The sequence below is a fragment of the Mycetomoellerius zeteki genome, unplaced genomic scaffold, assembly GCF_001594055.1.
Source record: "Mycetomoellerius zeteki isolate Tzet28-1 unplaced genomic scaffold, Tzet1.0 scaffold85, whole genome shotgun sequence".
In the NCBI taxonomy this organism is placed as follows: Eukaryota; Metazoa; Arthropoda; class Insecta; order Hymenoptera; family Formicidae; genus Mycetomoellerius; species Mycetomoellerius zeteki.
This window is the reverse complement of record NW_017257883.1, coordinates 1069866-1092476: the sequence shown is the minus strand read 5'-3', so window position 1 is coordinate 1092476 and position 22611 is coordinate 1069866. Positions and strand designations below refer to the sequence as shown.

The following is a 22611-nucleotide window of genomic DNA, read 5'->3' as shown; positions in this document are numbered from 1 at the left end:
TTAATGAAACACATGAACAATATTATATTATTATATTTATAATTATATTATATTATAAATAACTAATAACACTTAATGCATAACATTACATGACATCATAACAAAAATTACATCAAGTTACGAGGTCACATTTTATTTTTTAAAATTGTATTTTTCTACTGAAGGCATTTTATGAATAATATTTGAGTTCTTAAATAAAAAATTATAAAATTTTTTATATGTTAGTTGAAAATTATATTTTACACTTATTATTTTCATTTATTATGTCACATTTATTATTTTCATTCTTAAAAGAGGGATAATTCATAATCATGTCCTTAATTTAGAACAAAATTTAGGACACGTTGTAAAGTGAAATAAAGAATTAAAATTTAGGACTGTCTCTCCTAATTTGGGACGATTGGTCATCTTGAAGTAAGGATTATTTAATAATTTTTATATACTTATAAATTAAGTGATAAAAATCGATTTAAAATTAAATGACTTATCGTAACAAATAACCGGAAAATTATTGTATGTACTAAGAATTAAACAACTCTTTTATGCATGGAAAGAACGATTTTACTGATATACTGAAAAATTTAACTAGATATAAATCTGAAACTAATTTTATGAATCATCAAAATAGTTATGTAGGTCACTCAAGTTGATTGCTAAAATGTCAATACTTTTTGCAGCATTGTTTCATGCTTGAATTTTTTACATAATTATTTTGATGATTCAACAAAATTATTTTCAGATCTGTATCTCTATTTAAACTTTCAGATACTTCAACAAAATCATTCTTTATATATATGAAAAGTTCAACTTTCACAACGTCTTTCTCAATTATTTTGATATCTAACTCTTTTGTTCCTTTTCAGCAAGAACGGATACGTATGCGTCATGTTCCACAGAAGGGACGAACACGTAATAGAGATGCAACTGTCGGAATGGGGCCAGCAGCCCGACGACATATGCAACTCGAGCACGTTCAACTCGCACACGATGCCGTACACGACGTTCATCAGTAAGTAAATTTTCCGATCTCCTAATCGAATTACGCATTGTCGTTGCAATATCACGTCGCAGCAGTAAAGTAACTAATTGGGCTTTAATGCGGGGTGTCAACTTTCCCGAGCCCGGCGAATGTAATATACGCAAATTTGATTACGCTTAACAGTGCTCAGTTGACGGATCGTGTTATATGTTTGTTCCTGCAGTTTCAATTAACGCAGTTAAACGCGGCCGGTCCCGCCATTAATGCATCCCGGCATTTTTGCTTTGTCGATATTACAACCGTAATTAATCGAAGGTAAATTAATTTGCCGATATTCCGATGAGGTGGCTCGCAAATTAACTTGCAGTTTCTTTTGGAACTTGTCAAAGAGCAGTCTTCCCTTCCTCCCCCCCCCCCTCTTCCTCCTCTCTCTTTCTTTTTAAAGCGAGTCAGCTGCATTTTATCACTCGATTAATATTCGCGGCTTCTTAATTTTCCATTCGCCTCGATGTCGCTTTCGCTTCGATGCGAACGGAAGCGCGATAAAGTGCGCGAAATAATATCGTATTCGAGCACTCCATGGACGTAAAATTTCTCCACTATTCGCGAAAGATCCATTACTGCAAAGGGCGTCGATATAATGGGATCGTGAAATAGTATACCCATTTCTTTTTCGCCGTAAGCCAAGATTAAGTAGATTGGAAATTCGGCCGCACTCCGCGTTGCGACCGGAAACCAGAATCAGAAACGTTTGCTCGAAGGTGATTTCCGGGTTTGCGTCGGCCTCCCAGCGCTTTGGTGCCAATTCGACTTCGATGGAACCCTCCGTTATTCTTCCGATTCATTGCCCGCGTCCCCTGGTTTGTCTTGATCTTATCGAGTTATTCTGACAGGAGATAAGCGAATCATGAGGAATCCGTGCGTAACAGAATGAAGACTCGATACATTTTGCCCAACAAAATGTTCACAAATGTTCTACCGTTACTTTAAATAGGCACCTGAAGCATGTATGAAGTAGGTATTAGCCCCTCGATGCCACTTTGAGTATAGCATATCCAGTTTCTTTTTTCAATTCTTTTTCAATACTTTTTCCACTGCTTACAATTTTTCTATTAATAAAGATATACATTTGCTTGATATATTTCTTAATATCTTCCGTTATATTTCTTAATATCTGGTTTTGATTAAAAACATTCTTTACAATATGTTTATTTTTGTGAAAAATATAGGTAATCGAATTGGGTTGGATGTACAATACGTAAGTGTGTCGTTTTCGTAATGTGGCACCGTAAGATTAGTTTTGCAGTACTGATGCACTTATTCGCGCTGGATTTCTCATCTGGAAAATTATATCTTACCGGTGAAAATATATCACATTGTACTCTTTGCAACCGTGTACGTATATTATATGTATATCGTATATCAGATCTACTTGAAGTATTCGAATAAAATGTGATTCGTGGTCTAATAAAAGAGCGCCCTGTTTAGCTTCTAAAGCCAATTCTAGACATCCGTGAGTCTAGCGACGTCGGAATATACGATGGTTTTACGAACGATTCACTCAAATACACACAATTCATACGGGCTCGTGATTTGTCTCGACCCTACGAGCTCTTTTCTACTCATATATGGATTCGCGTATATTTTGAGCAAACGCGTCCACGTATATAAAGCGTACCAAATTTCACGCATTTTGCTTCATACGCAGGTCCCTCGGTCAATTCGGAGCCGATTTTTCTCCCGCGGAAGCTTGATGAAAGTTCCAGTAAGCTTCCAACATTCGACTTTAAATACTTTTGTAACTAATCCTCAACCTAAGAGTCTTTTAAAGTGAAAAATTTATCTAAAATTAAACGAGGGACAAAGTTTTGTTATCTATTTTTGCCCCGAAGGCTGTTTCATGAAATTTCCTAGATTTTCAATGCCGTAGTTCAAGAATGATTGATGCCTCGACATTATTGCGAAGGATAAATCTACTCCAAATCTGTCCAAGAATCTGTACGTGAAAGGTACTTCGAAGGGGGTCTGTACCATGTACCCGGTGATGGAAAGTACCTATGTACTTGCGAGAGAAGCGCGCGGGCGCATTCGGCGAGAAGTTCGCGAATGGTGGAGTTTAACAATCAATTCGCGAAGCGCGGGTTTATGAGCGCATAAAGGATCATATGCCGGATCCATAAAGTCTCTCGTAGACTCGGCTCGCCTTTCAGTTTCTCCTTAGCCGATTCCAGCAATGTTGACGAAGCGGAGCCGTTCCACCGCGCTGTCGGTGTGGAATTTATCGCGCCGACATTCGCACTCGTCTTCTCTTTTGTGTGTCGCGGTACACTCTTAGATACACGCGCGCATTACCACCGAAGATTGCTCGGCTAAAAGTTATACCGTGTGAAAATAGCATTTCTCAATTTTTTTCAGCATGTAACTAGACTACGATATTAATGTCATTCTCATCTGTCACTTTAAAATACTAATTTCTACAAAGTATTGTACAATTTTGCTGAAATATCTAAAAATTTAGGTAGATGCAGATTGGAAAATAATTTTGTTGGCTCAACCAAAATAATTATGTAGAAAACTCGAGCATGAGCAATGCTGCGTTTTGACATTTTAGCAATTAGTTTTTCTATGCAATTATTGTGTAGGTCGACAAAATTATTTTCAGATCTGTATCGAGCCGTATCGAAATTTTTAAATATTTTAACGAATCCGTTCTTTCATGTATACTCCGTTTTATTTTCATATATACTCCGTTTTTATTAATTTCAAGACGTATTTTATTTAAATAAATATAATTTGATTTTTATTATGCATGCAGAATATCTCTCATCTTAATTTTAGCTCGTTTTCGTAACTTTAATACTTTTCAATCAAGGTTATTTAAATTTAAATAAACTTTCGAATGAATATTATACATTAGAAGACGTAATAAGAATAAACTGCACATTCCTATGTGAAGTTGTCATTATCGATTTAGAAAGCGTGAGATAGCTTGAATATATTATTCTTTCTCTCTCGCTAGCTGCGTCATCATTCTTTTTTTTTCTGCCATTTCAATTTATTGTTTTTATTTTTTCTTATTCCATATGTTATCATTGCTGTACTATCTTTATAATCTTAAACATTTTCTATTACTACTATTTTGTCTAATTATTTCACTCAAAAAAGTGATCTTGGAGTTATAGCGAAAATTATCTAAGTACAAAAAATAGCTAAAATAGATAAATTTCTAGCAAGTACTGCGATATTGGATATGTATTGCACCTAACCATATAGATGACAGAGATAGAATTTAGATTTGTGCTATAAATTCTATACGTATGATACATAATTTTCTATCAGATACAAAAAACAGCTATAATTCTAGCTGAAGCAGCAAAATATTTTTTTGCGTGTTTAGTTCTGTCTTACATAATTTTGTGTATTTCCGCATACTTTTGTTCTTCATGTATTATTTATGCTGTATTACTTTTGCTAAACTTTGCAGATTTTTGTATATTCTTTCCATTGTACTTTCTTTTTCTTTTCTTACTTTTATGTTAGAGGGCTTGCCCTAGAATAAAAATAAACGCTTTTATCTCTTTTTCTCAAGTATCAAATAGTAGAGAGATGCTGATTTCAATTCTTTTTAACAAACCATAGACGCTAATTGTAAGATCAGGAAATGCACAATCTATTATATCTATATAATATATGTGAGTAACGTTATATTAATTATTTAATTATTTAGTAAATATTTAAATGATGACATTATTTTGTAAACGCACTATGCCCTTATCTCTACTACTCAAGCGGAAAACTTATTGTCAGGTGGAAATGCTTATTACTATAAAATAATTTTCAAAGCTTTTAGTCCTGGCCGAAATAGTAATTAATGTAGTAAATATAATAAACAGTAGTAAAAAGATTCGAATATATAAAAACGAATCTTTCGCATAGAATTTCTTAAATGGATCGTCCCGAGAGATTCAACATTTTGATAGTAAACGTAATAAACAGCGACTTCTCACTTTGACGTAGATCGTGTTGCACTAATTTCCTATAAGAACAAAGTAGAACGCGTTCATCGTTACCGTGTGGAACGCGTCGACTGCGTGTCGATCGCATATCAAATTGCTCGGCTAAAAGTTACACTACAATGTAAGCAGCGATCCTCTGTCGCTTGTCGCCGGAGGATCGCGTGAAAGTTAATGGCTGTTTCTTCACACATGAGAAAAGGACAGTTTGTTTATAATTCCTTGCTCTATTTATACGTTATTTGATCAAATATTATCGAAATTAATAAAAAAATCGTACCAATTGAAATTGCTAGATCATGATTTAATTAAGATAATGATATCATATGAAATTAAGTGAGCTTTTCGTGTTTTCAGCATCCGATCCGATGACCAGACAATGCCCCAATCTCGGTCGCTACGAGATCGTGTCGTTGTTTCGGCCACCGAATGCCGACAACGTTGAAAGCGTATTGGCCGTCGACGGCGAGCAGAACGTTGCTAACGCAGCGGAGGTGCACGATGGGAGAGTGCCCTCGACAGCATTCCCAACCCAGTGCCATCACGGTAGTGTACGTAGATTGGACATCGGTTGCAGGACACCCGATCGTATGGAGTTCGCCACGTCTTGCAGCGACGAGGCGTTATCTGGTAAGGATTATCTTATCTGCTGTATATATACCGCTTTTCGCACGCGTTGTTACATTATATTTTATAATACTCCCTAGTATCTAGGAACGATAATGCACATAAAATTCAATGGGAAATAAAATTTTATTATTTATATGATTTTATTTGTGCACCACGAAGTATAACTCGACGAAATTCAATTTTTATTTGTCATATAATAACTACTATTTGAAGAAATAGTTAGGAATGTTTTTTCTATTCTAGAATTTATTTTCTCATAAGAAACTGATTTATACTATATTAGATAGACGTAGCCAGAATTTTGTTTAGAGGAGAGGAGGCCAAATTATATAGAGTTGAAATTTTTTAATCCGGGATAATCGAGTGATATGGATTATTAGATTTGTTTTGTTTTATATTGATAATATTCTTAATTAATTACTAGCAGATAAATAAAAAAATTACATATATTGAATTTATTGATTTATTTTATTTTTCTTTAAAAAATGTAAATCGATTCTTCGAACTGGAAAAACTTAAATTTACAACAATAGCCATCTTGGATTCTCAGAAAATTTGTGTATAACTACCTCCAATTTTTTCTTCTTTTCTAAAAATTTTTTGTGAATAATCATTAAACATAATCCCTTTAAACGGTTTTAATTATATTTATTTTATAAGATTTAGGGCCACAGTCCCCCTGCCCCTCTTTGACTCCGCCCATAATAGTTTGACCGCGATTTCTAGCGATTTATTTTCTACAATGGTATTTGTACGTTACGGAGAGTCTTTTCGTTCTCCTCGTGATTCACTTAACTAAAGGAAGTTAACCAAAGAGATGTCCGATAAGCGACGAGAAGATTTCACCCACGACAGACGAGCTTTGAAAGCGCTCGCAAACTTTGACGGATTCTCGACATGTGATGTGGGTCGGCATGGTTAACAGACGTGGTCGTCGTCTTTGAATCTTTTGAGCTTCTCTTATTCGCGGTTCTGTAAACTATAACGGATTTTTAAGAAGCTTTCGGGGACAATGTGAACGGTTTGAAAAATTCGAGGCAGTCATTCGTTGTCTTCGACGTATTCGGGAAAAGCTTCGTGGTTCAACTGAATGTTCGACGTCCAGGATGTTCAAGGGAGAAATAGGAGACTCGACACGGGTTGGAGCACGTCCGCCCGGAACATCTTATCGGATTACCCGCACCTCCCTCTCGTCTCGTCCCATCCTAGTTCGCGCAAAGTTATCACAAGTGGTGATAGTTAGTTTGCGGAAAGGCAGCGGGCGTCACGGTTGCCAGCGTATAGCGCTTGCTTACGGCTGCGCTAACTTTGTGCACTTCGTTTGACTCCATACATAAAAATTGACACATTGCGCGTTTGTTGCTGTTCTTCCGCCGTGCTTCTCCGGTCGTCTTGACTTTGTCCCTCTGAGTCGCTCGGTCACTCGGATCCGCAAGTTCCGACCAGAAATCAGGATTTTTCCCCGTTACAGTCAAACTAACTCAACTGATAATAAATTATATATACATTGTTATTACTACGGAGATCCATTAATTTCGACGGAATATATCGCATAATATTCATCTACGTATTCGTACACAATCTATCAAATAACTCTATTCCTATTGTATTAGATTCTCCTATTTTAGCGTCTCTATGTATCAACGTCAGTGTAAGCCGCGTATTCAACTCGACAACAACAATAATAATAACAAAGTGGTTCCAAAATAATTTAGGGGCGATTTCTAGATTAATTGGATCACCGGAAAGAGATAGAGGACGGATTAAATCCCTTGTGAAGCAAACAATACAGATGCGCAGCGCGTGCGAAGTCGATGGTGTCTCTGTAATCCACGAAAACGTTGATACGTTACAGAACTTGGTGCTGAGTGTGAAAGAGACTGAGAGAAAGGGAGAGAGAGAGAGAGAGAGAAAGAGAGAGATGTTTCGTAGCCAGGAATTATTTTAGCAGCACGAGTTACCGAGACATGTTGACACAACCGAGGATTTAAGCACTCGAGACCCGTGCCTCGCGGCTGTCGACATGGGATTGTATTCTGAGACATAGATACCAGCGATGAGGACGAGGACAACGCCGCTGAGAAGGCAGAATAGCCATTAAGACTTCGTATAAACAGCTCGGTGTGCTCGGTTCGCGGCTTAGAGCAACGTCGGGCATCGCGACTTCTCCAGCGTGATCGTTAATCGCGTCGTACCACCGAATCTTCTTCGCTCGCTTCGGAATCACGATCGTTCCGTCAAGCAGGAAAACAATGGGAACACGTGTTTCAATTCCGTTGACTTTCTCGACTAATTTTACGCTCTAATCTCGGAATCCCCGACGAATTTAAAACCGCATTTTGGAACTTTGTTACCGACGATATTTCCACTTTTAGAATCCGCATACGTTCGCGTTTTATGAATCGGCATTTTCTAGAGACGCCAATTTACGGCACAAAGTAAGATAAACCGTTTTGCCACATCTCAGGGAATAAAATTACTCGATCACTTTAATATCTATTGGATCGTTTCGTCAGATAGGCGTATGATGATCGATCGTTAATTTTTCCCGAGCCGTCGTATTCGTATCCAGATGAACAGCAGGTAAAAAATTGTACATTTATTCTGATACATCAATGTCGCGCTTAACACGTTTAGTTTTTACCATTGATACGTGCCATCGCCTGTCGTTGAACACGATGCGCGGTTTCGCGTTTCCTCTTTACGCGAAGTCACGAGCTGTCGAGCGACCGCAGTAAATTCTCATCTTACTATCTCGCAAGTACGATCGAGTATCGTCGCTCGAAATGTCACTGATATCGATGTGTCGGGAGGATTTACGGCCCTCGTTTATTCCTCTTCCGTTCTCGCGCGCATTGTTATGGCCGGAAGGCGGAGGAACAAGTGCCGTAAAAATAATGACATAAAAGTAGCTTCCTCGAGCGATCGAATCGTATTTTTTTCCCGCCCTTCATCCGATACGTTAATTGAATGGTTGAAGGTTTACGATCATCTCGTCCACAATTGAAATCATGAAAATTTACGAGCGATAAATCCAACAGTGTAGATTTTGATAAAACAATGCAGTTTTATTATTAATAATTCGAAACAAAGTGTTAAACAAAGTATGCCTCCAGAAATGTTCCGTCAAAATCTGTAACACAATTACCGAAATTGGACTCCTAAGACTCATTTAATTTATGTTAATTAAAAGATACTAATTAATCTCAATAAATTAAAATGATATAAAAAATTAATACATACATACTACACTGAGAAAAATTTCTGGTTGAAAATGAACGAATCAGAAGATTCTAATCATTAATTAGAATTCTGTTTATACATCTCAACTAGAATTATAATAGATTCAATCAGAAAATTCTGATTTGTCCATTTTCAACCTGAATTCCAGTTAATACAATCAGACTTTTTCCTGCAGTGTAAGTGTATAGTTTAGTAAAAATAATTCAAAGCAGAGAAGCAAAGAAAATTGAATTGTTTGACATTTTTTACAAAGAAATTTATATTTAAGTGGTAATAGTCCCATTTCAACTCCGAAGGGTTAATATAACTAAATAACTCATAACTATCATCGTTTAATATTTTTACTTCACATCCTTTTTATAGTAATCTATAGTAATTTTCAAAATAACACCAGGCAATGGGGTGCTGTTGGAAAATTTCTTGGTACGCGAACTATTTTCTTTGTAATATCCACATACAAAAAGATGTCCTTTTTAGAGTTGAGAAACAAACTTGGCCAGCGACGAAGATAACACCGAGTCTCATTAACGAGTTATGGCCTTTTTCCATCTGCTCCGTCAAATTTGCTCCGTGTAGCTTAGCATGTTATTGTCGTCGGTTCTTTAAACGGTCTTAAAAAAAACTTTCCCTATATACTATGGGCGCAAAGTTACGACGCCCATAATCTTGCCTCTGTTTTCGCAGTACTTTAAGAAATCGAGAAGTTTAATGCGACTTTGCGCGCGATGCTTTTTAGCGCAAAGTCTGTAATGCGCGAGAACAACTCGCGAAACAACACGCTACCATTTCTTTCTCTTCTTTTTTTTCTTTATCTCTGCTCACAGCCGATGCCGTCTCGTTTCCAGAGTACTTATGCCATGGAACTTGGGTGGAGAACGACACCGCTTACTTGGTGGCTAGTACCGACGTCGGGCGTTACTGCCTCGTTTACAGCGCGTCCGCCGCGACGACAGGAAGTCGTGAACTCTCGGTGACGGGCCATCTCGCTTCCTGTCCGAGAGCCTCTCATCGCTATCCAGTCTCGTGGCAGGTGAACCTCACGTCGTACGGTGAGCATTGTTAATTCCAAACTCGACACGTGACTCTACTCTCTCGCTGGAGCTTCGCTCTTTATGAAAAATTGTTTACACTAAACAAAAAATACTAAAATTTAATAAATATTTGTTTGAACAGTTCTAAGTAAATATTTACTAAATATAAGCATATATTTATTTGATACAAAAAACATTAATTTGATTTAACTATTTCTTTTTATTGAGTAAATGTTTACTTATGGTACTATTCAAAGAAATATGTGCTAAGATTTAGTAAATTTTTTTTCCAATGTACAATAATTCTTATTTTTTCTTTTTTATCAAGTATGATTATTAAATAATACTGCGATTTCGCATCCACACATCTGATAAGAAAAATTCTTCTCAATTTAATGAAATTTAAAAGTTTGAAAATACATGTTTGTACTGAGAAAAAGATACTTAAAAATTTATTTATGAGAATTAAAATCCGACCGTGTAAATGTACAACATACATACACGTTAGAGAGCGCCAATGATCGGTCAAAGTTAGATGTTATGAATACAATATATATTTTTTAATCTTTTTTTAATTTTTAAATTTATATTTATTTAATATATAAAATATAAAAATATATTTATTTCACCGAAATAAATTTTTATTTAAATACGGCTAAATAAAATTTTATTCCTGATTTCCTGCCAAATAAGTCATCTATTTTATTCTTTTATAATTAATGGGATGTAAAAAAATTATCGAAATGTGTTTACTGAGTTTTCTTAATTTTTAATGAAGTTATACAATTAATTATTGATCCAATGAATTTTTTTCGATGTTTCAGATTTCTCTCTTTTCTTATATTTTATTCTTTTATTTATATGTTTTATTCTTATATTTTATTAAGAGAAATACTGATTATGTTTTAGCTCAATGCGGTGACGTTTCGTCGGGGACCACGTGGGCACTTCGGGTGCCAATGTCTCTTCTCTACATCGTTTTCCTCGGAGCCCTTCTCGCCAGATACATCGCGAGGTGATGCCACTGAGCCGAGACGCGCCACACACCTGTGGCTATATAGTTGAAAGAACAAAGACTCTTATTGCGAAATATTTGCATTTATGGTGATTATATTTGACATTCTGGTACGGTGAGGTAAACTATAAATAATCAATCTTAGGATATAAGTGAATGCCTGCGTTATGACGCAGGGATAGATGAAGTGATTAAGAAAAATAAAAGAGACAAGTCGAAAACGGGTAAGGTATATATACATATAGAAATGCATGTGCCAGCCCCGCGAATGTGGCAGAGCCAAGTGTGGAAGCGAGGCTTTATGAATGTATATAAAATTCGATGCGTCCATGAAACGTGAACTTCCTACACACGTTCCGCTACGCGCAAGAGATCGATCGATAAATAATATTATTATTGAAGAAAAAGTCAAAAATTGAATTATCAAAACTCAACTATCTTATTGTAAAAAAGAATATAAAATTATGATACATATATAATTAATTAAAGAACATTTTATTATTGTACCGTTATTATACACATAACGGTATCTTTTCATAAATTGTAATTAAAAGAAAAACATTATTTGTTGCACGTGGTTTTATACGCAGCAGCTGCAAAATATTTCTCCTTCTCTCATTCAAATTGTTATTCAATTCGATACAACCGCAGTTGCAAAAATTGTCCTCTAATTACCATGCCCAACTGTGATCGCAGTGTGAAAATATGCCGTATTTATTGCCCTCGAATGAATATTTCGTTTGTGTTGCCTCTTTATATATTGGAGGATTTATTATGTTTTTCTATGAAAAAGGCGAAGCGAGAACGTGTTGCGTGGCGGATGTAGAGTCGGCGTGGATTTGTGTTATTGTATAACGGTGTACGTTTGCCTTTGAAGATGTAAGGAAAACCCAACGACGGCTTATTGAGTTTTGTTAAAAGAGCCGCTAGTTCCGTGACGTCGTAACCGGAAATAAAGGATGACACATTCGGGCTCTATGTGCTTTTATCTTTTATGGTGTTTCATTATAAAAGGTGTATTTATTTATTACGTTAACTTTATATATATATATATGTGTACATATATTAAAGTAAATAATCATGATTTCCTAACATTTACTTAATTTGACTCTGATTATTTCACTCTTTAATTTTGCTCTATAACAGCTAAATGATAAATTAAATAATTATATAAACAGCTAAAAATTGATAAATTCTTTGAGTGTGTACATACCAATACACAAACCTTTATTGAAAGCATATTTTCCATAAACTGTCTAATAATAACTAATTTCATGCTATGTAAATTCCTAACGCTTGTACTAGTCGTCGCGTGAGATGATGTAATAATAAAAGAAAATAATAAGGGTGCTGGGGCCAATATTATACGAAATGAGTGTTGCTCATAGATCGAAAGGAAGTAAAAGCGAGAGAAAGAGAGAGAAAGAAAGAATGAATGAGAGGACGAGAGAGAGAACGAGAGAAAGAAAGAAGTGATAGATCTATAACTACTTAGAAGTAGTTCCGCAGCCACTGCCACATTCGCTGGACGCGTTCGACGCTTCTAAGTGCGACGGGCGATACATGTACTTATTTAGGGAAGAATAAGAGAACTGTATGTGTGCCACGTCCAACCTGTAATTATACGCATTTCTGTTAAAAGCTTCGTGGCATGAATCGCTCTTTGCCGTGGAGGAGCCGCTGTAAAAAGAGAGAAATCATACGAACGATTATTACTGTAATTAATTACTACTATCGCTGTTAGTATAAGGGCAAAAAAATGGACTCTTGCTCCTAAAGAATTCTTCGCTTTCTTTTGTACACCTCGCGCGGGAGAGATATTTATCGAGAGGGAGCGTTTAGCCTGTAAGCACTCTGTAAAAACTACACTGATCCGCCATTTGAACTATAATCCTCGTGCGATGAATGTGAGGTCGATACTTACTGTACGCCACCGAGAATTTCTGTGAAGTGATCGGGAAATCTCGGTCGCGCGATCCTACTCCGAGTGTCGTAGTCGTAACGAAAATGTACTTGCAGCGCAAGGACTTGAAATGGTAACGATCTGAGATAAACATGAAATATCACTGCCATCAACCATTTTCTTTTATGAAATTAATTGAATAATGAAATAATAACTGAATAAACCATTGTTTATGTGATTGATGAAATAGAAATAATTACGCTAATAGTTAAAGATATTCAATTCTGGATTTTTAAAAATATCGAACAAATGTTCGGTTGATTAATTTAATATAATCACTTTTATTCACTCCAATATAATTCTTCACGATACTAATCGAAATGTCGAAAACATAAGATAAGAAAAGAAGTGCAATTTGAAGATAATATTTGATTCAATTATCAAATGATCATGCGACGGAAGATCATTTACATCAATACAACATATCGGTATCAAAAGAGAAAATAGGCAGTAGATTAGACTGCATGGGTTATAATAATAAATAACTTTCAGGTTTCTTCCGTAAAATTTAGCCATAATTTGATATATTCTGTGAAAGAGTCTGAAATAGTAAAATAGATACTGGATTTTTATGTGATTTTTTTAGAAATAATGATTCAATAAAGATATATATAGAGATGAACAAACAAAAATCTAGTGTTTATATAACGAATCTTTTGAGAAACTAACAAATTGTTTAATTTTAAGCTGACCGTGTATCGGATTTTGTTAAATACATTTTAAAACGTTGAGAGTTATTGTGTAAAAAGAAGAAAAAGTTACGAAATGACATTGTGATCGTTTGATACGATCCTCTAACAGAAACCACCATGTCGACAAAATATACATATTTTTTATCCGAAATATTTTACTTAAGAACTCTGCTCGCAGAGGACGGATAGCGAGAATGGTATTCGACTGCGTATTAATCGATTATACATATATTACTTGGGCAGTTAGATATACAAACAAATATATAAATATATAAATATATTATGCAACAATTCGATGTTGGCTATAAATTGTACACTATTCGATAAATATAAACCGAATGAAATATACGAACGAATTGATAAGGATATAGTCGACGATCGAAAGGATAGTAGAATATACTCGATCAGCATTCGATTTCTTCCTGCCGTGCTTAATCTTTCATCTTTTGCGGTACGCAAAAGATTATTTTTCTAAATTTTTTATTTACTATAGTCCTTTGCAATTATGTTCTTAATATGACAAAAATTGTAATTACTCCGATTTCTTTATTTACCGTATGCGAAGTTTCGCGAGAAAAATCCAAAACTTTAGAGAGTCGGCTGCTCTAACTACCATAAAAATACAGTTGTTATTTTTCCTTGAAACTGTGATCCCCAATATATACATTTATGTTCCGTACTCTCTGTCAATTAGTATCCTGTAATATAGCAAACTTGTATCATTCCATTCCTAACTAGCTTCGCTGGTATCAGTAAGCCATCATTTAAGTTGCAGCCCAGAATCGAAAAAGCTGCAGGAGATTATTTGTACATAGTAGACTCTAAAGGATTCGAATATACATATATCGTCGTGTATGTCGATATTCACTGTAAAAAGAAGAAGATGAAGGAGAGAGGATGAAAAAAGCGAACTGGAGGTGAATTCAATTTTATGATAGTGATCGCGAGAGTGTAGATTTCAGGGTATTTATATCGAAGGTTACATAGTTATACAAATATACAGAAATATTTAAAGATAAATTATATTGTGAGAAAAAAAATATATATATATACTATGTTTTTATTGTTGTGAAGTTAACCGGTGCGGCCGACGTCAGTCGCATTGACGAGATTAAGCTCTGTTCTTGTAACTAACGTAATCCATGTAGTTGCACTCGCAATCGCTATTAAGTTGCCTCTGTCATCGCGCAATAATATTCGAGTTTGCATCGAAGTAGCTTGTTTTTAAGCTTCCAAATCAAATGCGTAGGACGTGTTGCTATCACCAATCTTTCCTATTTTGTTCTTTTAATTTTCTTTTGTTTACATATTTACGAGTGGCGAAGAGATTCAAGGGAGAGATTTTCGCAAAACGACGACACGCAGAATGTACAATATATTTGAGAAGGATGTCTCGATATCATCCACGAGGGCGAACTAAGTGGCGGATACTCTAAGCGGTTAAATAATCCAGATGTTTATAACGTAACGCGGGAGGGCTTCTTTCTGCTCTCCTTATACAGTGTAATCGAACACGCGCACACGTCACTACCTGTAGGGCACGACACAACGACTATTACCGTCTCTAATTCTTAGCGAGTTACTTGGTAATTTTAATCGATTTTCATAAATGACGGGGCGAGAGCCGATAGAGCGCTACCAATTTATGAGCACGCGTCAAATTGATCTGCGAATCGAAGATGAATTTCTTCTATCGGCGTTTCGTTCTCGAGCCGGTGCACTCAGGTATATTTGTCCGGAGGAATTCGGCCAATTTCGTGCGGGAGGAACTTTTGTTTAACACGAATAAATCCGGATGTGTCGAGGCTTCCTCTTTCCGTTGTAGGATTTGCGACATGTGATCCCCAAGCAGAACAGCAAGTCACGATAATGTCAAAATAACATTAAAATGAATCGTTACTGATTAAAAATAACTTTAGTAATCATTTTGGAATCATTTTAATGTCATGATGACTTGTGTTCTACTTGAAATTCTGTCGAGGCATACGGCCCTGGCGGTTGATTATCGTTCGAGTTTCAATCGGAGGTAACCGCACGATTTGAGGCATCCCGATGTATAATAACGAGACGATAGATTAGGAATAATCGCACGGTGTAAAGCCCCTGATGCCTGGCACATTTTCTCTGAGGAATATCGGCTTTATTCTGTATGTACGTATGTGCGTGTGGGCGCGCGGCGTGAATTATCAAATAAGAAAATAGGGGAGACGGCGACAAAACTATTGTATGTATTATTGATAGGAGGAAAAAAATTACGGACAGTCGGACGGAAAATGTTCTGCACTGTAACACGCGCGATCTGATGGTACTACTACTCTAAAGTTCATCATGCTTGAAGGCTATCGAGAATCTATACATAACTGAGTGTTTTACTATTGGATTACAATATTACCTATTAATGTAAATGATAACTATTAATGTAAATGGTTTTTCATTATTGCATTATTATTATATTATAGATGTTATACTTAATAATATATTTACAAATAATTAAGACGACTCTGTGGTTTCAATCTACCCCATCTTTCCTCTATATCCTAAAATCAGTTGCGACTGAATTAAAAATTTATTAATCAGATTGATCTATACATTATCATTTAAAGTTATTAATCATAAAAAGTTAATTTATAAAAGATTGTTATTTTCTTTTTGTCTTGATGAATATACATCAATCTTGATGATGTTGCATTGTCAAACATTTTTATGTCTATACAGGTTTAAAAAACACTGTTGTGATTACTCAATTGGGTTGAAGAAAAGAAAGATCCAGACTTCCGACAATAAATATGTTTTATTACACATATATCTCGTACGACGATTACACGATATTAATACATTCATTTAACTGTCCAGCAATCAAACAGGTATTTTTATTTTTCTCTCCCCATCTCACCATCATTACCAATCTATTATTACTAAATATTGTTACACATTTTGTTGAATCACCGTGATTTGTTATACTTGTAAATCATCATTAAATCATCAATTACAGAATACAGTGTACTTTTTCTTTGGCTCCTCCTTCTATTTTTTTGGACACTTAACGAGCAACTGGCAGACTGTATGTGTTAGAGAAGACATTTCGTTGCTCCAGCAACGATGCTTTAGAAGCGTGACAAATCACGATGATCCAACAAGATTTGTATGACAAAATCATATTTTGTGGCGTTTTTTTTTTGTTTTTTTATTTTTGTACCTGCGCACACACTCGCGAGATCCATCGAGACGAGCAACAAGAAAAAAATGTTACGGAAAGAACGAGTGCATTTCCGCTCGTCCACGCCAAAAATACAATCAAAGACGCACTCGTGCTAAATAATTAAAAAATCGCCGTCTAATCGAATACTTTCGCCAAGTTTCAAACTCGACGTCAGTGCAGAGGTACATAATTGATAACACTTTATAGTCTTTCTCTTCCTTCTTCTCCTTCTCTTACGACATTGCCCCGACGGCTGAAGCGAACATGATTTCGATTACATTCGTTCGCGCAACGAGTGTTATCGTTAACATTAATAAATCAGTATCTTTCTTATATCGCGCTTATCATTATTATTACTGTTAATATTATGATTATTATCTTTAATTATTAATATTATTATTATTATAACCTCGTTGCTTACGCCCTAAAAACTTCGTTAAGTTAACTCCCCCTTCTCGACTTAACAATGTAATCGCGGATTCTCGTGAACCTCGAGTTTTTCTTACGCGCTAAAGCTTGGTGGCCAGCACCAAAACATTCACTAGATCATTGTCTACAACACACATAGAGATTTTGCTTTCTCCTTGTAGTATTTTTTTCCGTTTTTTTTTTCTGTTTTTATGATTTAGGTAATTTCCCTTAACGTGATTATAAGAAATGTACGATTACGTGAGCCCGAGCTACCGGTCGCTTACAAACGTTTCCGATCAGACTCGAATTTTTCCTACTTCGCGCAGTCGATGGCAAGCTTACGACTTAGAATATTAGTGAAACGTTAATTTTGTTTTTAGGCTGATCCTCGATGCACTCGCTCATCGGTCGCTAATAACGTTTTCCATTTCAATTCCCTGATATCATCGAGGCGCGAAATTGTCGCCATTCCACCAATACGGATGACTACTTTGCTTCCCCTTTTTCCCCCGAAAATTAAAAGATTTTCGTGCGACTCGTAATCCAAGAGAAGACGAAAATTATTCTCACGATGCATCAGCATAACTTATACATTAAAAAACAGTGACAAACGTTTGGCGTTCACCAGCGTTCCAAATTCGTTTGGATTGCAATCGTGGTTTTGAACATCGAACGAACTTTCAAATTTGAGCGATTCATGGATATCCGTGATGAAGACACTTTTCCCTTTGATTAACATACCACGCGAAATTCCAAGGACTGTCGCTGGATTATTCGTCATCAAAAGACGTATTGGTGAATGGCACGCTCGGCAATCGACTTAACAATCACTTATATTACTCTTTGGTTAAAAACATCTATCGATATATATCCTCGCTCGCATTGTAATTGTACGTACTGCATTTGTGTTATTATCCAATCGACACAAATTAAAAGTAACTTAACAATGTTATAATTTCGCACTCTCAACAATATGAATGTAATATATAACACATGGTGTTATATAACAGTTATATTGCTGAGTACAAAGTTATAACATTGAAATTTACGTTAATTTTAGTTTGTGTCGACTAAATATGTATGTTGTACGTTGTGTGTGTATGTGTGTTTGTGTGTGTATTTTGCGTGTATTGCATATATATCGCAAGAAAGCGTCTCGCGGCTCTGGTAATTAATTTTAATACAAACTTAAAAGACCAGCTCTTGATATGGTTGTGTATTAAAATTAATTGTACCCTTATCTCGATACCCCTCGTTTTGCTGCTCGGTGCTCTCCCGTCAACTGCATGATATGGGAAAAAGAAATGGACTCCTCCCTCACTTCTTTCGCTTAAATCATACAGACAACGGGTAATACTCTACGTATTTGCTTTAGCATTTCCTTTATAGACACGCGGCTACTTTTGGATTCTCGTTTTTCGATTACGAACAATTCACTTACGAACTTGTCTACGTCTACGAAGCGAACATGACAAAATCTTACGATTAAAGACAGGTATCTCTTTCTCTATAAGTAGGTGACTATCGAATAACCGTCGAAGAACTAAAAGGATGAACGCGCCTAACTGCAACTGAATATCCTTTCGTTTAATTGTTTTCTAATTTCGTCGTCTTTTCCTTTTCGGTATAACGTGCATTTCGGATAACGGAATTAAGCTCGATTCGATCCATAATACGGATAATTTTGAATATCGACTAATGGTGAAACGTTGATCAAATTATTCATAAAATTAGATCACGAAAATGCAACGCATTATTGAGCTTATGACATTACATTGTAACGTACGAATTAGAAACAAACTGATAAACTTCCGTCGTACGCAAATACAAGTCTCAAATGTTGCTTACGTGTCAACAATTTCCGCGCGGCGTTCAAAATCCAAGAAGAAGACAGAGACATCGATCTGCTCGGAAGTATCGCTAATACGCATCGTTAGAATCCATAGTATATCGTACATTGTTGATATGTTGTTGAGGATCCTGCATGTCCTGGAAGAGAGGTTCCCTCCAGCCTTCGACGGCGACACAACGTCGTTAAATCAGTAGAAAAGATGACGATCGGTACACAATGGACAATTATCGTGTGCTGATCATCATCATCCTCGGTGTGTGTGCGTGTATAAATGAAAAAAAGAAACATCTTGCCACCCATTCGACATAGCAAACATACAGTTGCCGCTTTCATTTGCGCAGGTACTTTGTGAAAAGAGATTCGCCCCTCCCGCTTGACAATATTCAACGAGACGAAACGTGGAGACAAAATTGAAACGACGACGATGACGACGGTGACGATGACGACGACAAAATACGTGCAGCTTCGTCCATTTGCGTCGCTTGATTCGGTCCAGCCGAAACTTAACGATCCTGAAGCGTCTTCGCACTTCGTGAACAATAATTCCGTCGTCGTCGGGACGTTGTCTCTTGCCGCTCGATCGAGACGGCTCCCGTCATCTTAATCGCCGTCCTCCCTCGTGGTCCAGCCGACGTGGCATAGGTCGATACAAAAGGACCGGCGACTAGGCGCGGCTAGGTGCGAATGTCACTGACGCACTCGCCACCAACTCTGTTGTACCTTCTCATGGAGCTTTCTGCAAATACCAGCGAGCCTCCGTCACATCCCAGCCTCCGTGGCGTTCTCCTCCGTCTCACCGCCCGGATCCTCGCTGGAGAATTCACCGCCACCGCCGTCATCGCCGCCCCTTGTGTCACCACCTTCTACAGCCTCACTAGTCTCATCACCCTCCTCCAATGTCACTTGAAAATGTATCCTATCTTGTTGTTGACTTTCATTCGTCCCTGACTGTTGCTGATCATCGGACGGCGGCGATGGCGGTATCATCGACTGATACCAGTCGCGATTCTCCTCAAGAGTATCCAGAATCTCCTGCGCGTCTGGATGCACCAGGTCTGCCCAGGTCTCCCAAAGTGGATGTACGATGTAATCGATGAAGCCGACCTGCGACTTCTCGATGGTTGCACTGTGGCGATCGCACATCGGACTAATATCCATGTTTTGCTCCCGCTCGCGGTCGCCTTGCAGGAAGAACTCCTCCATCAGCAAGCCCACCCATCGTCGATAAAGAGCCAATGGTTTCGTCGGATTAGACAGGTCGGCGCAGTGCACCAAATTTTCCAGCACCTGAATACGATCGGTGTAATTGTCGAGCAGTAGCACACCGGAACCAGCGACCTTCTTCGTCTCCACCATAGTTTTCAGATCGGCCAGCAGCGACATGTGCTTCGACATGTCTGTCGAGAGGACCATGTCGATGACCATCTTCCGCAGCGTTTGCCGTTGCTTCTTCGTCATATTCACAAATATGTCACAGCCCTCATTCTGCAGAAGCTTGAACGCGACCGCCAAATGATGATTCTCCAACACCGACTCGTCGTTGTACATCAACGCGAGCTCGGAACCTGAGCAAAAGAAAAAACGAATCATTAATTTGCTGATCATTGTAAAAAACAGAAGCAACGAGAACGTTAATTGCAGATATTTTTTTCTTTTTCGACAGAGAAATATAATATATTGTTTAAATATATTTAACGCAACAAACAAAATAGCAAAACAACGAAGAACAGAAAATTTGACAAATCTCCGATACTTACTTGAGTTAATGAGGAACTGATTCGTGAGTCCAGGATGGTCTACATCATGGATGGAAGCCGCGAATAATGCAGCGGTGATCTCCAATGGCGTGAACACGGACTGTAATATAGAAAATATATCATTTACGATATGTTGTCACAAAAAATATATTTTTCTTCTTGCGACATTTCAATTCTTCCGCGATTTACAAAGTACCTTATACTCGTCAACGGGATATTTGTAAAGCTTATCACACATGACAGCAAGCTATTTACTTTCAAGTTCGGAAAAAAGGGAAAATGACGTTACATAAGCAAAGGCATATATACATATTATACATTACATACAAACCTCGAGTGCAGGTGTGTTGAGCAGAGTGTGAGTAGATTGGGTCACATCGGCTGCATGGAGGCTATTGTGAAAGGGATTATCCTTCACATAATGATCCTCTAGGGTCATCATAAAGGTAACGAAGGTCTTGGGAGGTATCGCCAGCGATTTGAGCAGATCTCGACTCTGGAAGGCCGTGTACGCCACGCAGGTGAGGGGCCGATTGTTACTAAGCTCGCCTATCCTGAAGATGTCGATACCCCACTTGTCGATGTCCGATAGCAACTGTAAATAATTACGTGAAACATTTACAACGATCCTCACAATAATATAGCGGTATTGTGCGTACGATATACGAATTAAATGTTTCGCTTTGAAGTGATATCGAGAAAAAAAGAGAGATTGATTGTTATTATTCAATTATTATACTGCGCGGTATAGATATATTGATTATGAGCACAAATGCGCCTTGTAGCAACTGATTAAACGAAAGAATACGATGTGTCTTCAAGTATAGATAGCGGAGGTCTTGTGTTATCGTCGAAAGGTCACACGCGAAGCTGATTATTCATGGACAATATTGCAGTCTCGCATGTTATTCGTGCGACAACAAAGAAGATAAAAAGCAAGCGAACTAGATTTAAGAAGACTTGACTGGATATCGTTTGTATAAATATTATTAAACTGATTTTCATTGAGTGTAGCAACGTCACGACTGGTTCGACTACTTAATTTTGTTAATAACAATCTCGAAAAAGCGTAGAAAGCGTTAACTCCGGCGTCAAATAAAGTATCCGTAGCGACATTAAGATGACATTCTAAAACGATTGAATTATAATTGCGTGGGTATAAAAATAAATTTCTAGTCTTGAGGAACCTGTACAGAATCACGTAGCCATCTAAGGACACGTCATCGCATTTAATCTGGCGAGCGTATCATCGACGGTCTCTCTATGAGAAATCTGATTAATATGCAGAATAATAATGCTTAATACACTCGGTTCGTTCTTCTTTTTTATTAAGAAAATTTACTTCAATTTGCATAATGGAAAGATTGCCTTTCACCGCTTGCTTTCCCAGAAGTAAGATTTCTAAGAGAGTATATAAACAGCGTTAGAGTTTATTCCTCCCTAAAGTACCGGTTCGCATAAGTTGAGTTATTGACTGTATTTTATGACATAAAGGTAAAGTAATAATACAATACACGTGGCAGTCGAAGTTAAGAGTATCTGAAAACATTTCTCGAATTTCATTTCAGGTCATCGTGAATGATGTTGCGATCGCGATATTACTTTCGTAGAAGCGCCGAAAATCAGCTTCTCTTTGATTGCGAAAAATGCGCCTCGCTAATCGGTGAAGCTATTAAGGTTATCGAAGTCGCGCGACCTCGGCCCAAATGCTTCTGTCTGTTAAAATATAACCGGCCTTGTAATCAGCATAATCATATGCTACAGGGTAAACGTTTTTTTTTTTCTAAAAATTCTATCACTCGCGCGCGCCAACCGTCACGTATTTT

General features: G+C 37.0%; 2 protein-coding genes across 14 annotated transcripts in view; one reads left to right on the top strand and one right to left on the bottom strand.

The window, feature by feature from the left end:
* The first annotated feature begins 885 nt into the window (after window positions 1–885).
* LOC108730141 (uncharacterized) lies at window positions 886–11312 on the top strand. Its single transcript, XM_018459644.1, has 4 exons — window positions 886–1009; window positions 5350–5622; window positions 9690–9914; window positions 10806–11312. The coding sequence occupies exons 1-4, from the start codon at window positions 886–888 to the stop codon at window positions 10913–10915; spliced, it is 732 nt and encodes a 243-aa protein (XP_018315146.1). The 3' UTR covers window positions 10916–11312.
* Window positions 11313–16570: 5258 nt separating this feature from the next.
* dnc (phosphodiesterase dunce) overlaps window positions 16571–22611 on the bottom strand; it is a 212451-nt gene continuing 206410 nt past the window's right edge. For all 13 annotated transcript variants that reach the window (XM_018459686.1, XM_018459688.1, XM_018459679.1 and 10 more), the window contains 3 exons: window positions 21117–21380; window positions 20786–20885; window positions 16571–20593 (listed from right to left, as the gene is read on the bottom strand). In XM_018459686.1, coding sequence (XP_018315188.1) covers window positions 19788–20593; window positions 20786–20885; window positions 21117–21380 — 1170 coding nt within the window. In that variant the 3' untranslated portion in view covers window positions 16571–19787. The remainder of the gene's footprint in view (window positions 20594–20785; window positions 20886–21116; window positions 21381–22611) is intronic.

Coding starts and splice junctions, on each gene's coding strand:
- LOC108730141 (XM_018459644.1), top strand. CDS start 886: ATGTTCCACAGAAGGGACGAACACGTAATAGAGATGCAACTGTCGGAA. Junction 5,623..9,689: donor CAGCGACGAGGCGTTATCTG/GTAAGGATTATC, acceptor CTCTGCTCACAG/CCGATGCCGTCTCGTTTCCA. Junction 9,915..10,805: donor GGTGAACCTCACGTCGTACG/GTGAGCATTGTT, acceptor ATTATGTTTTAG/CTCAATGCGGTGACGTTTCG.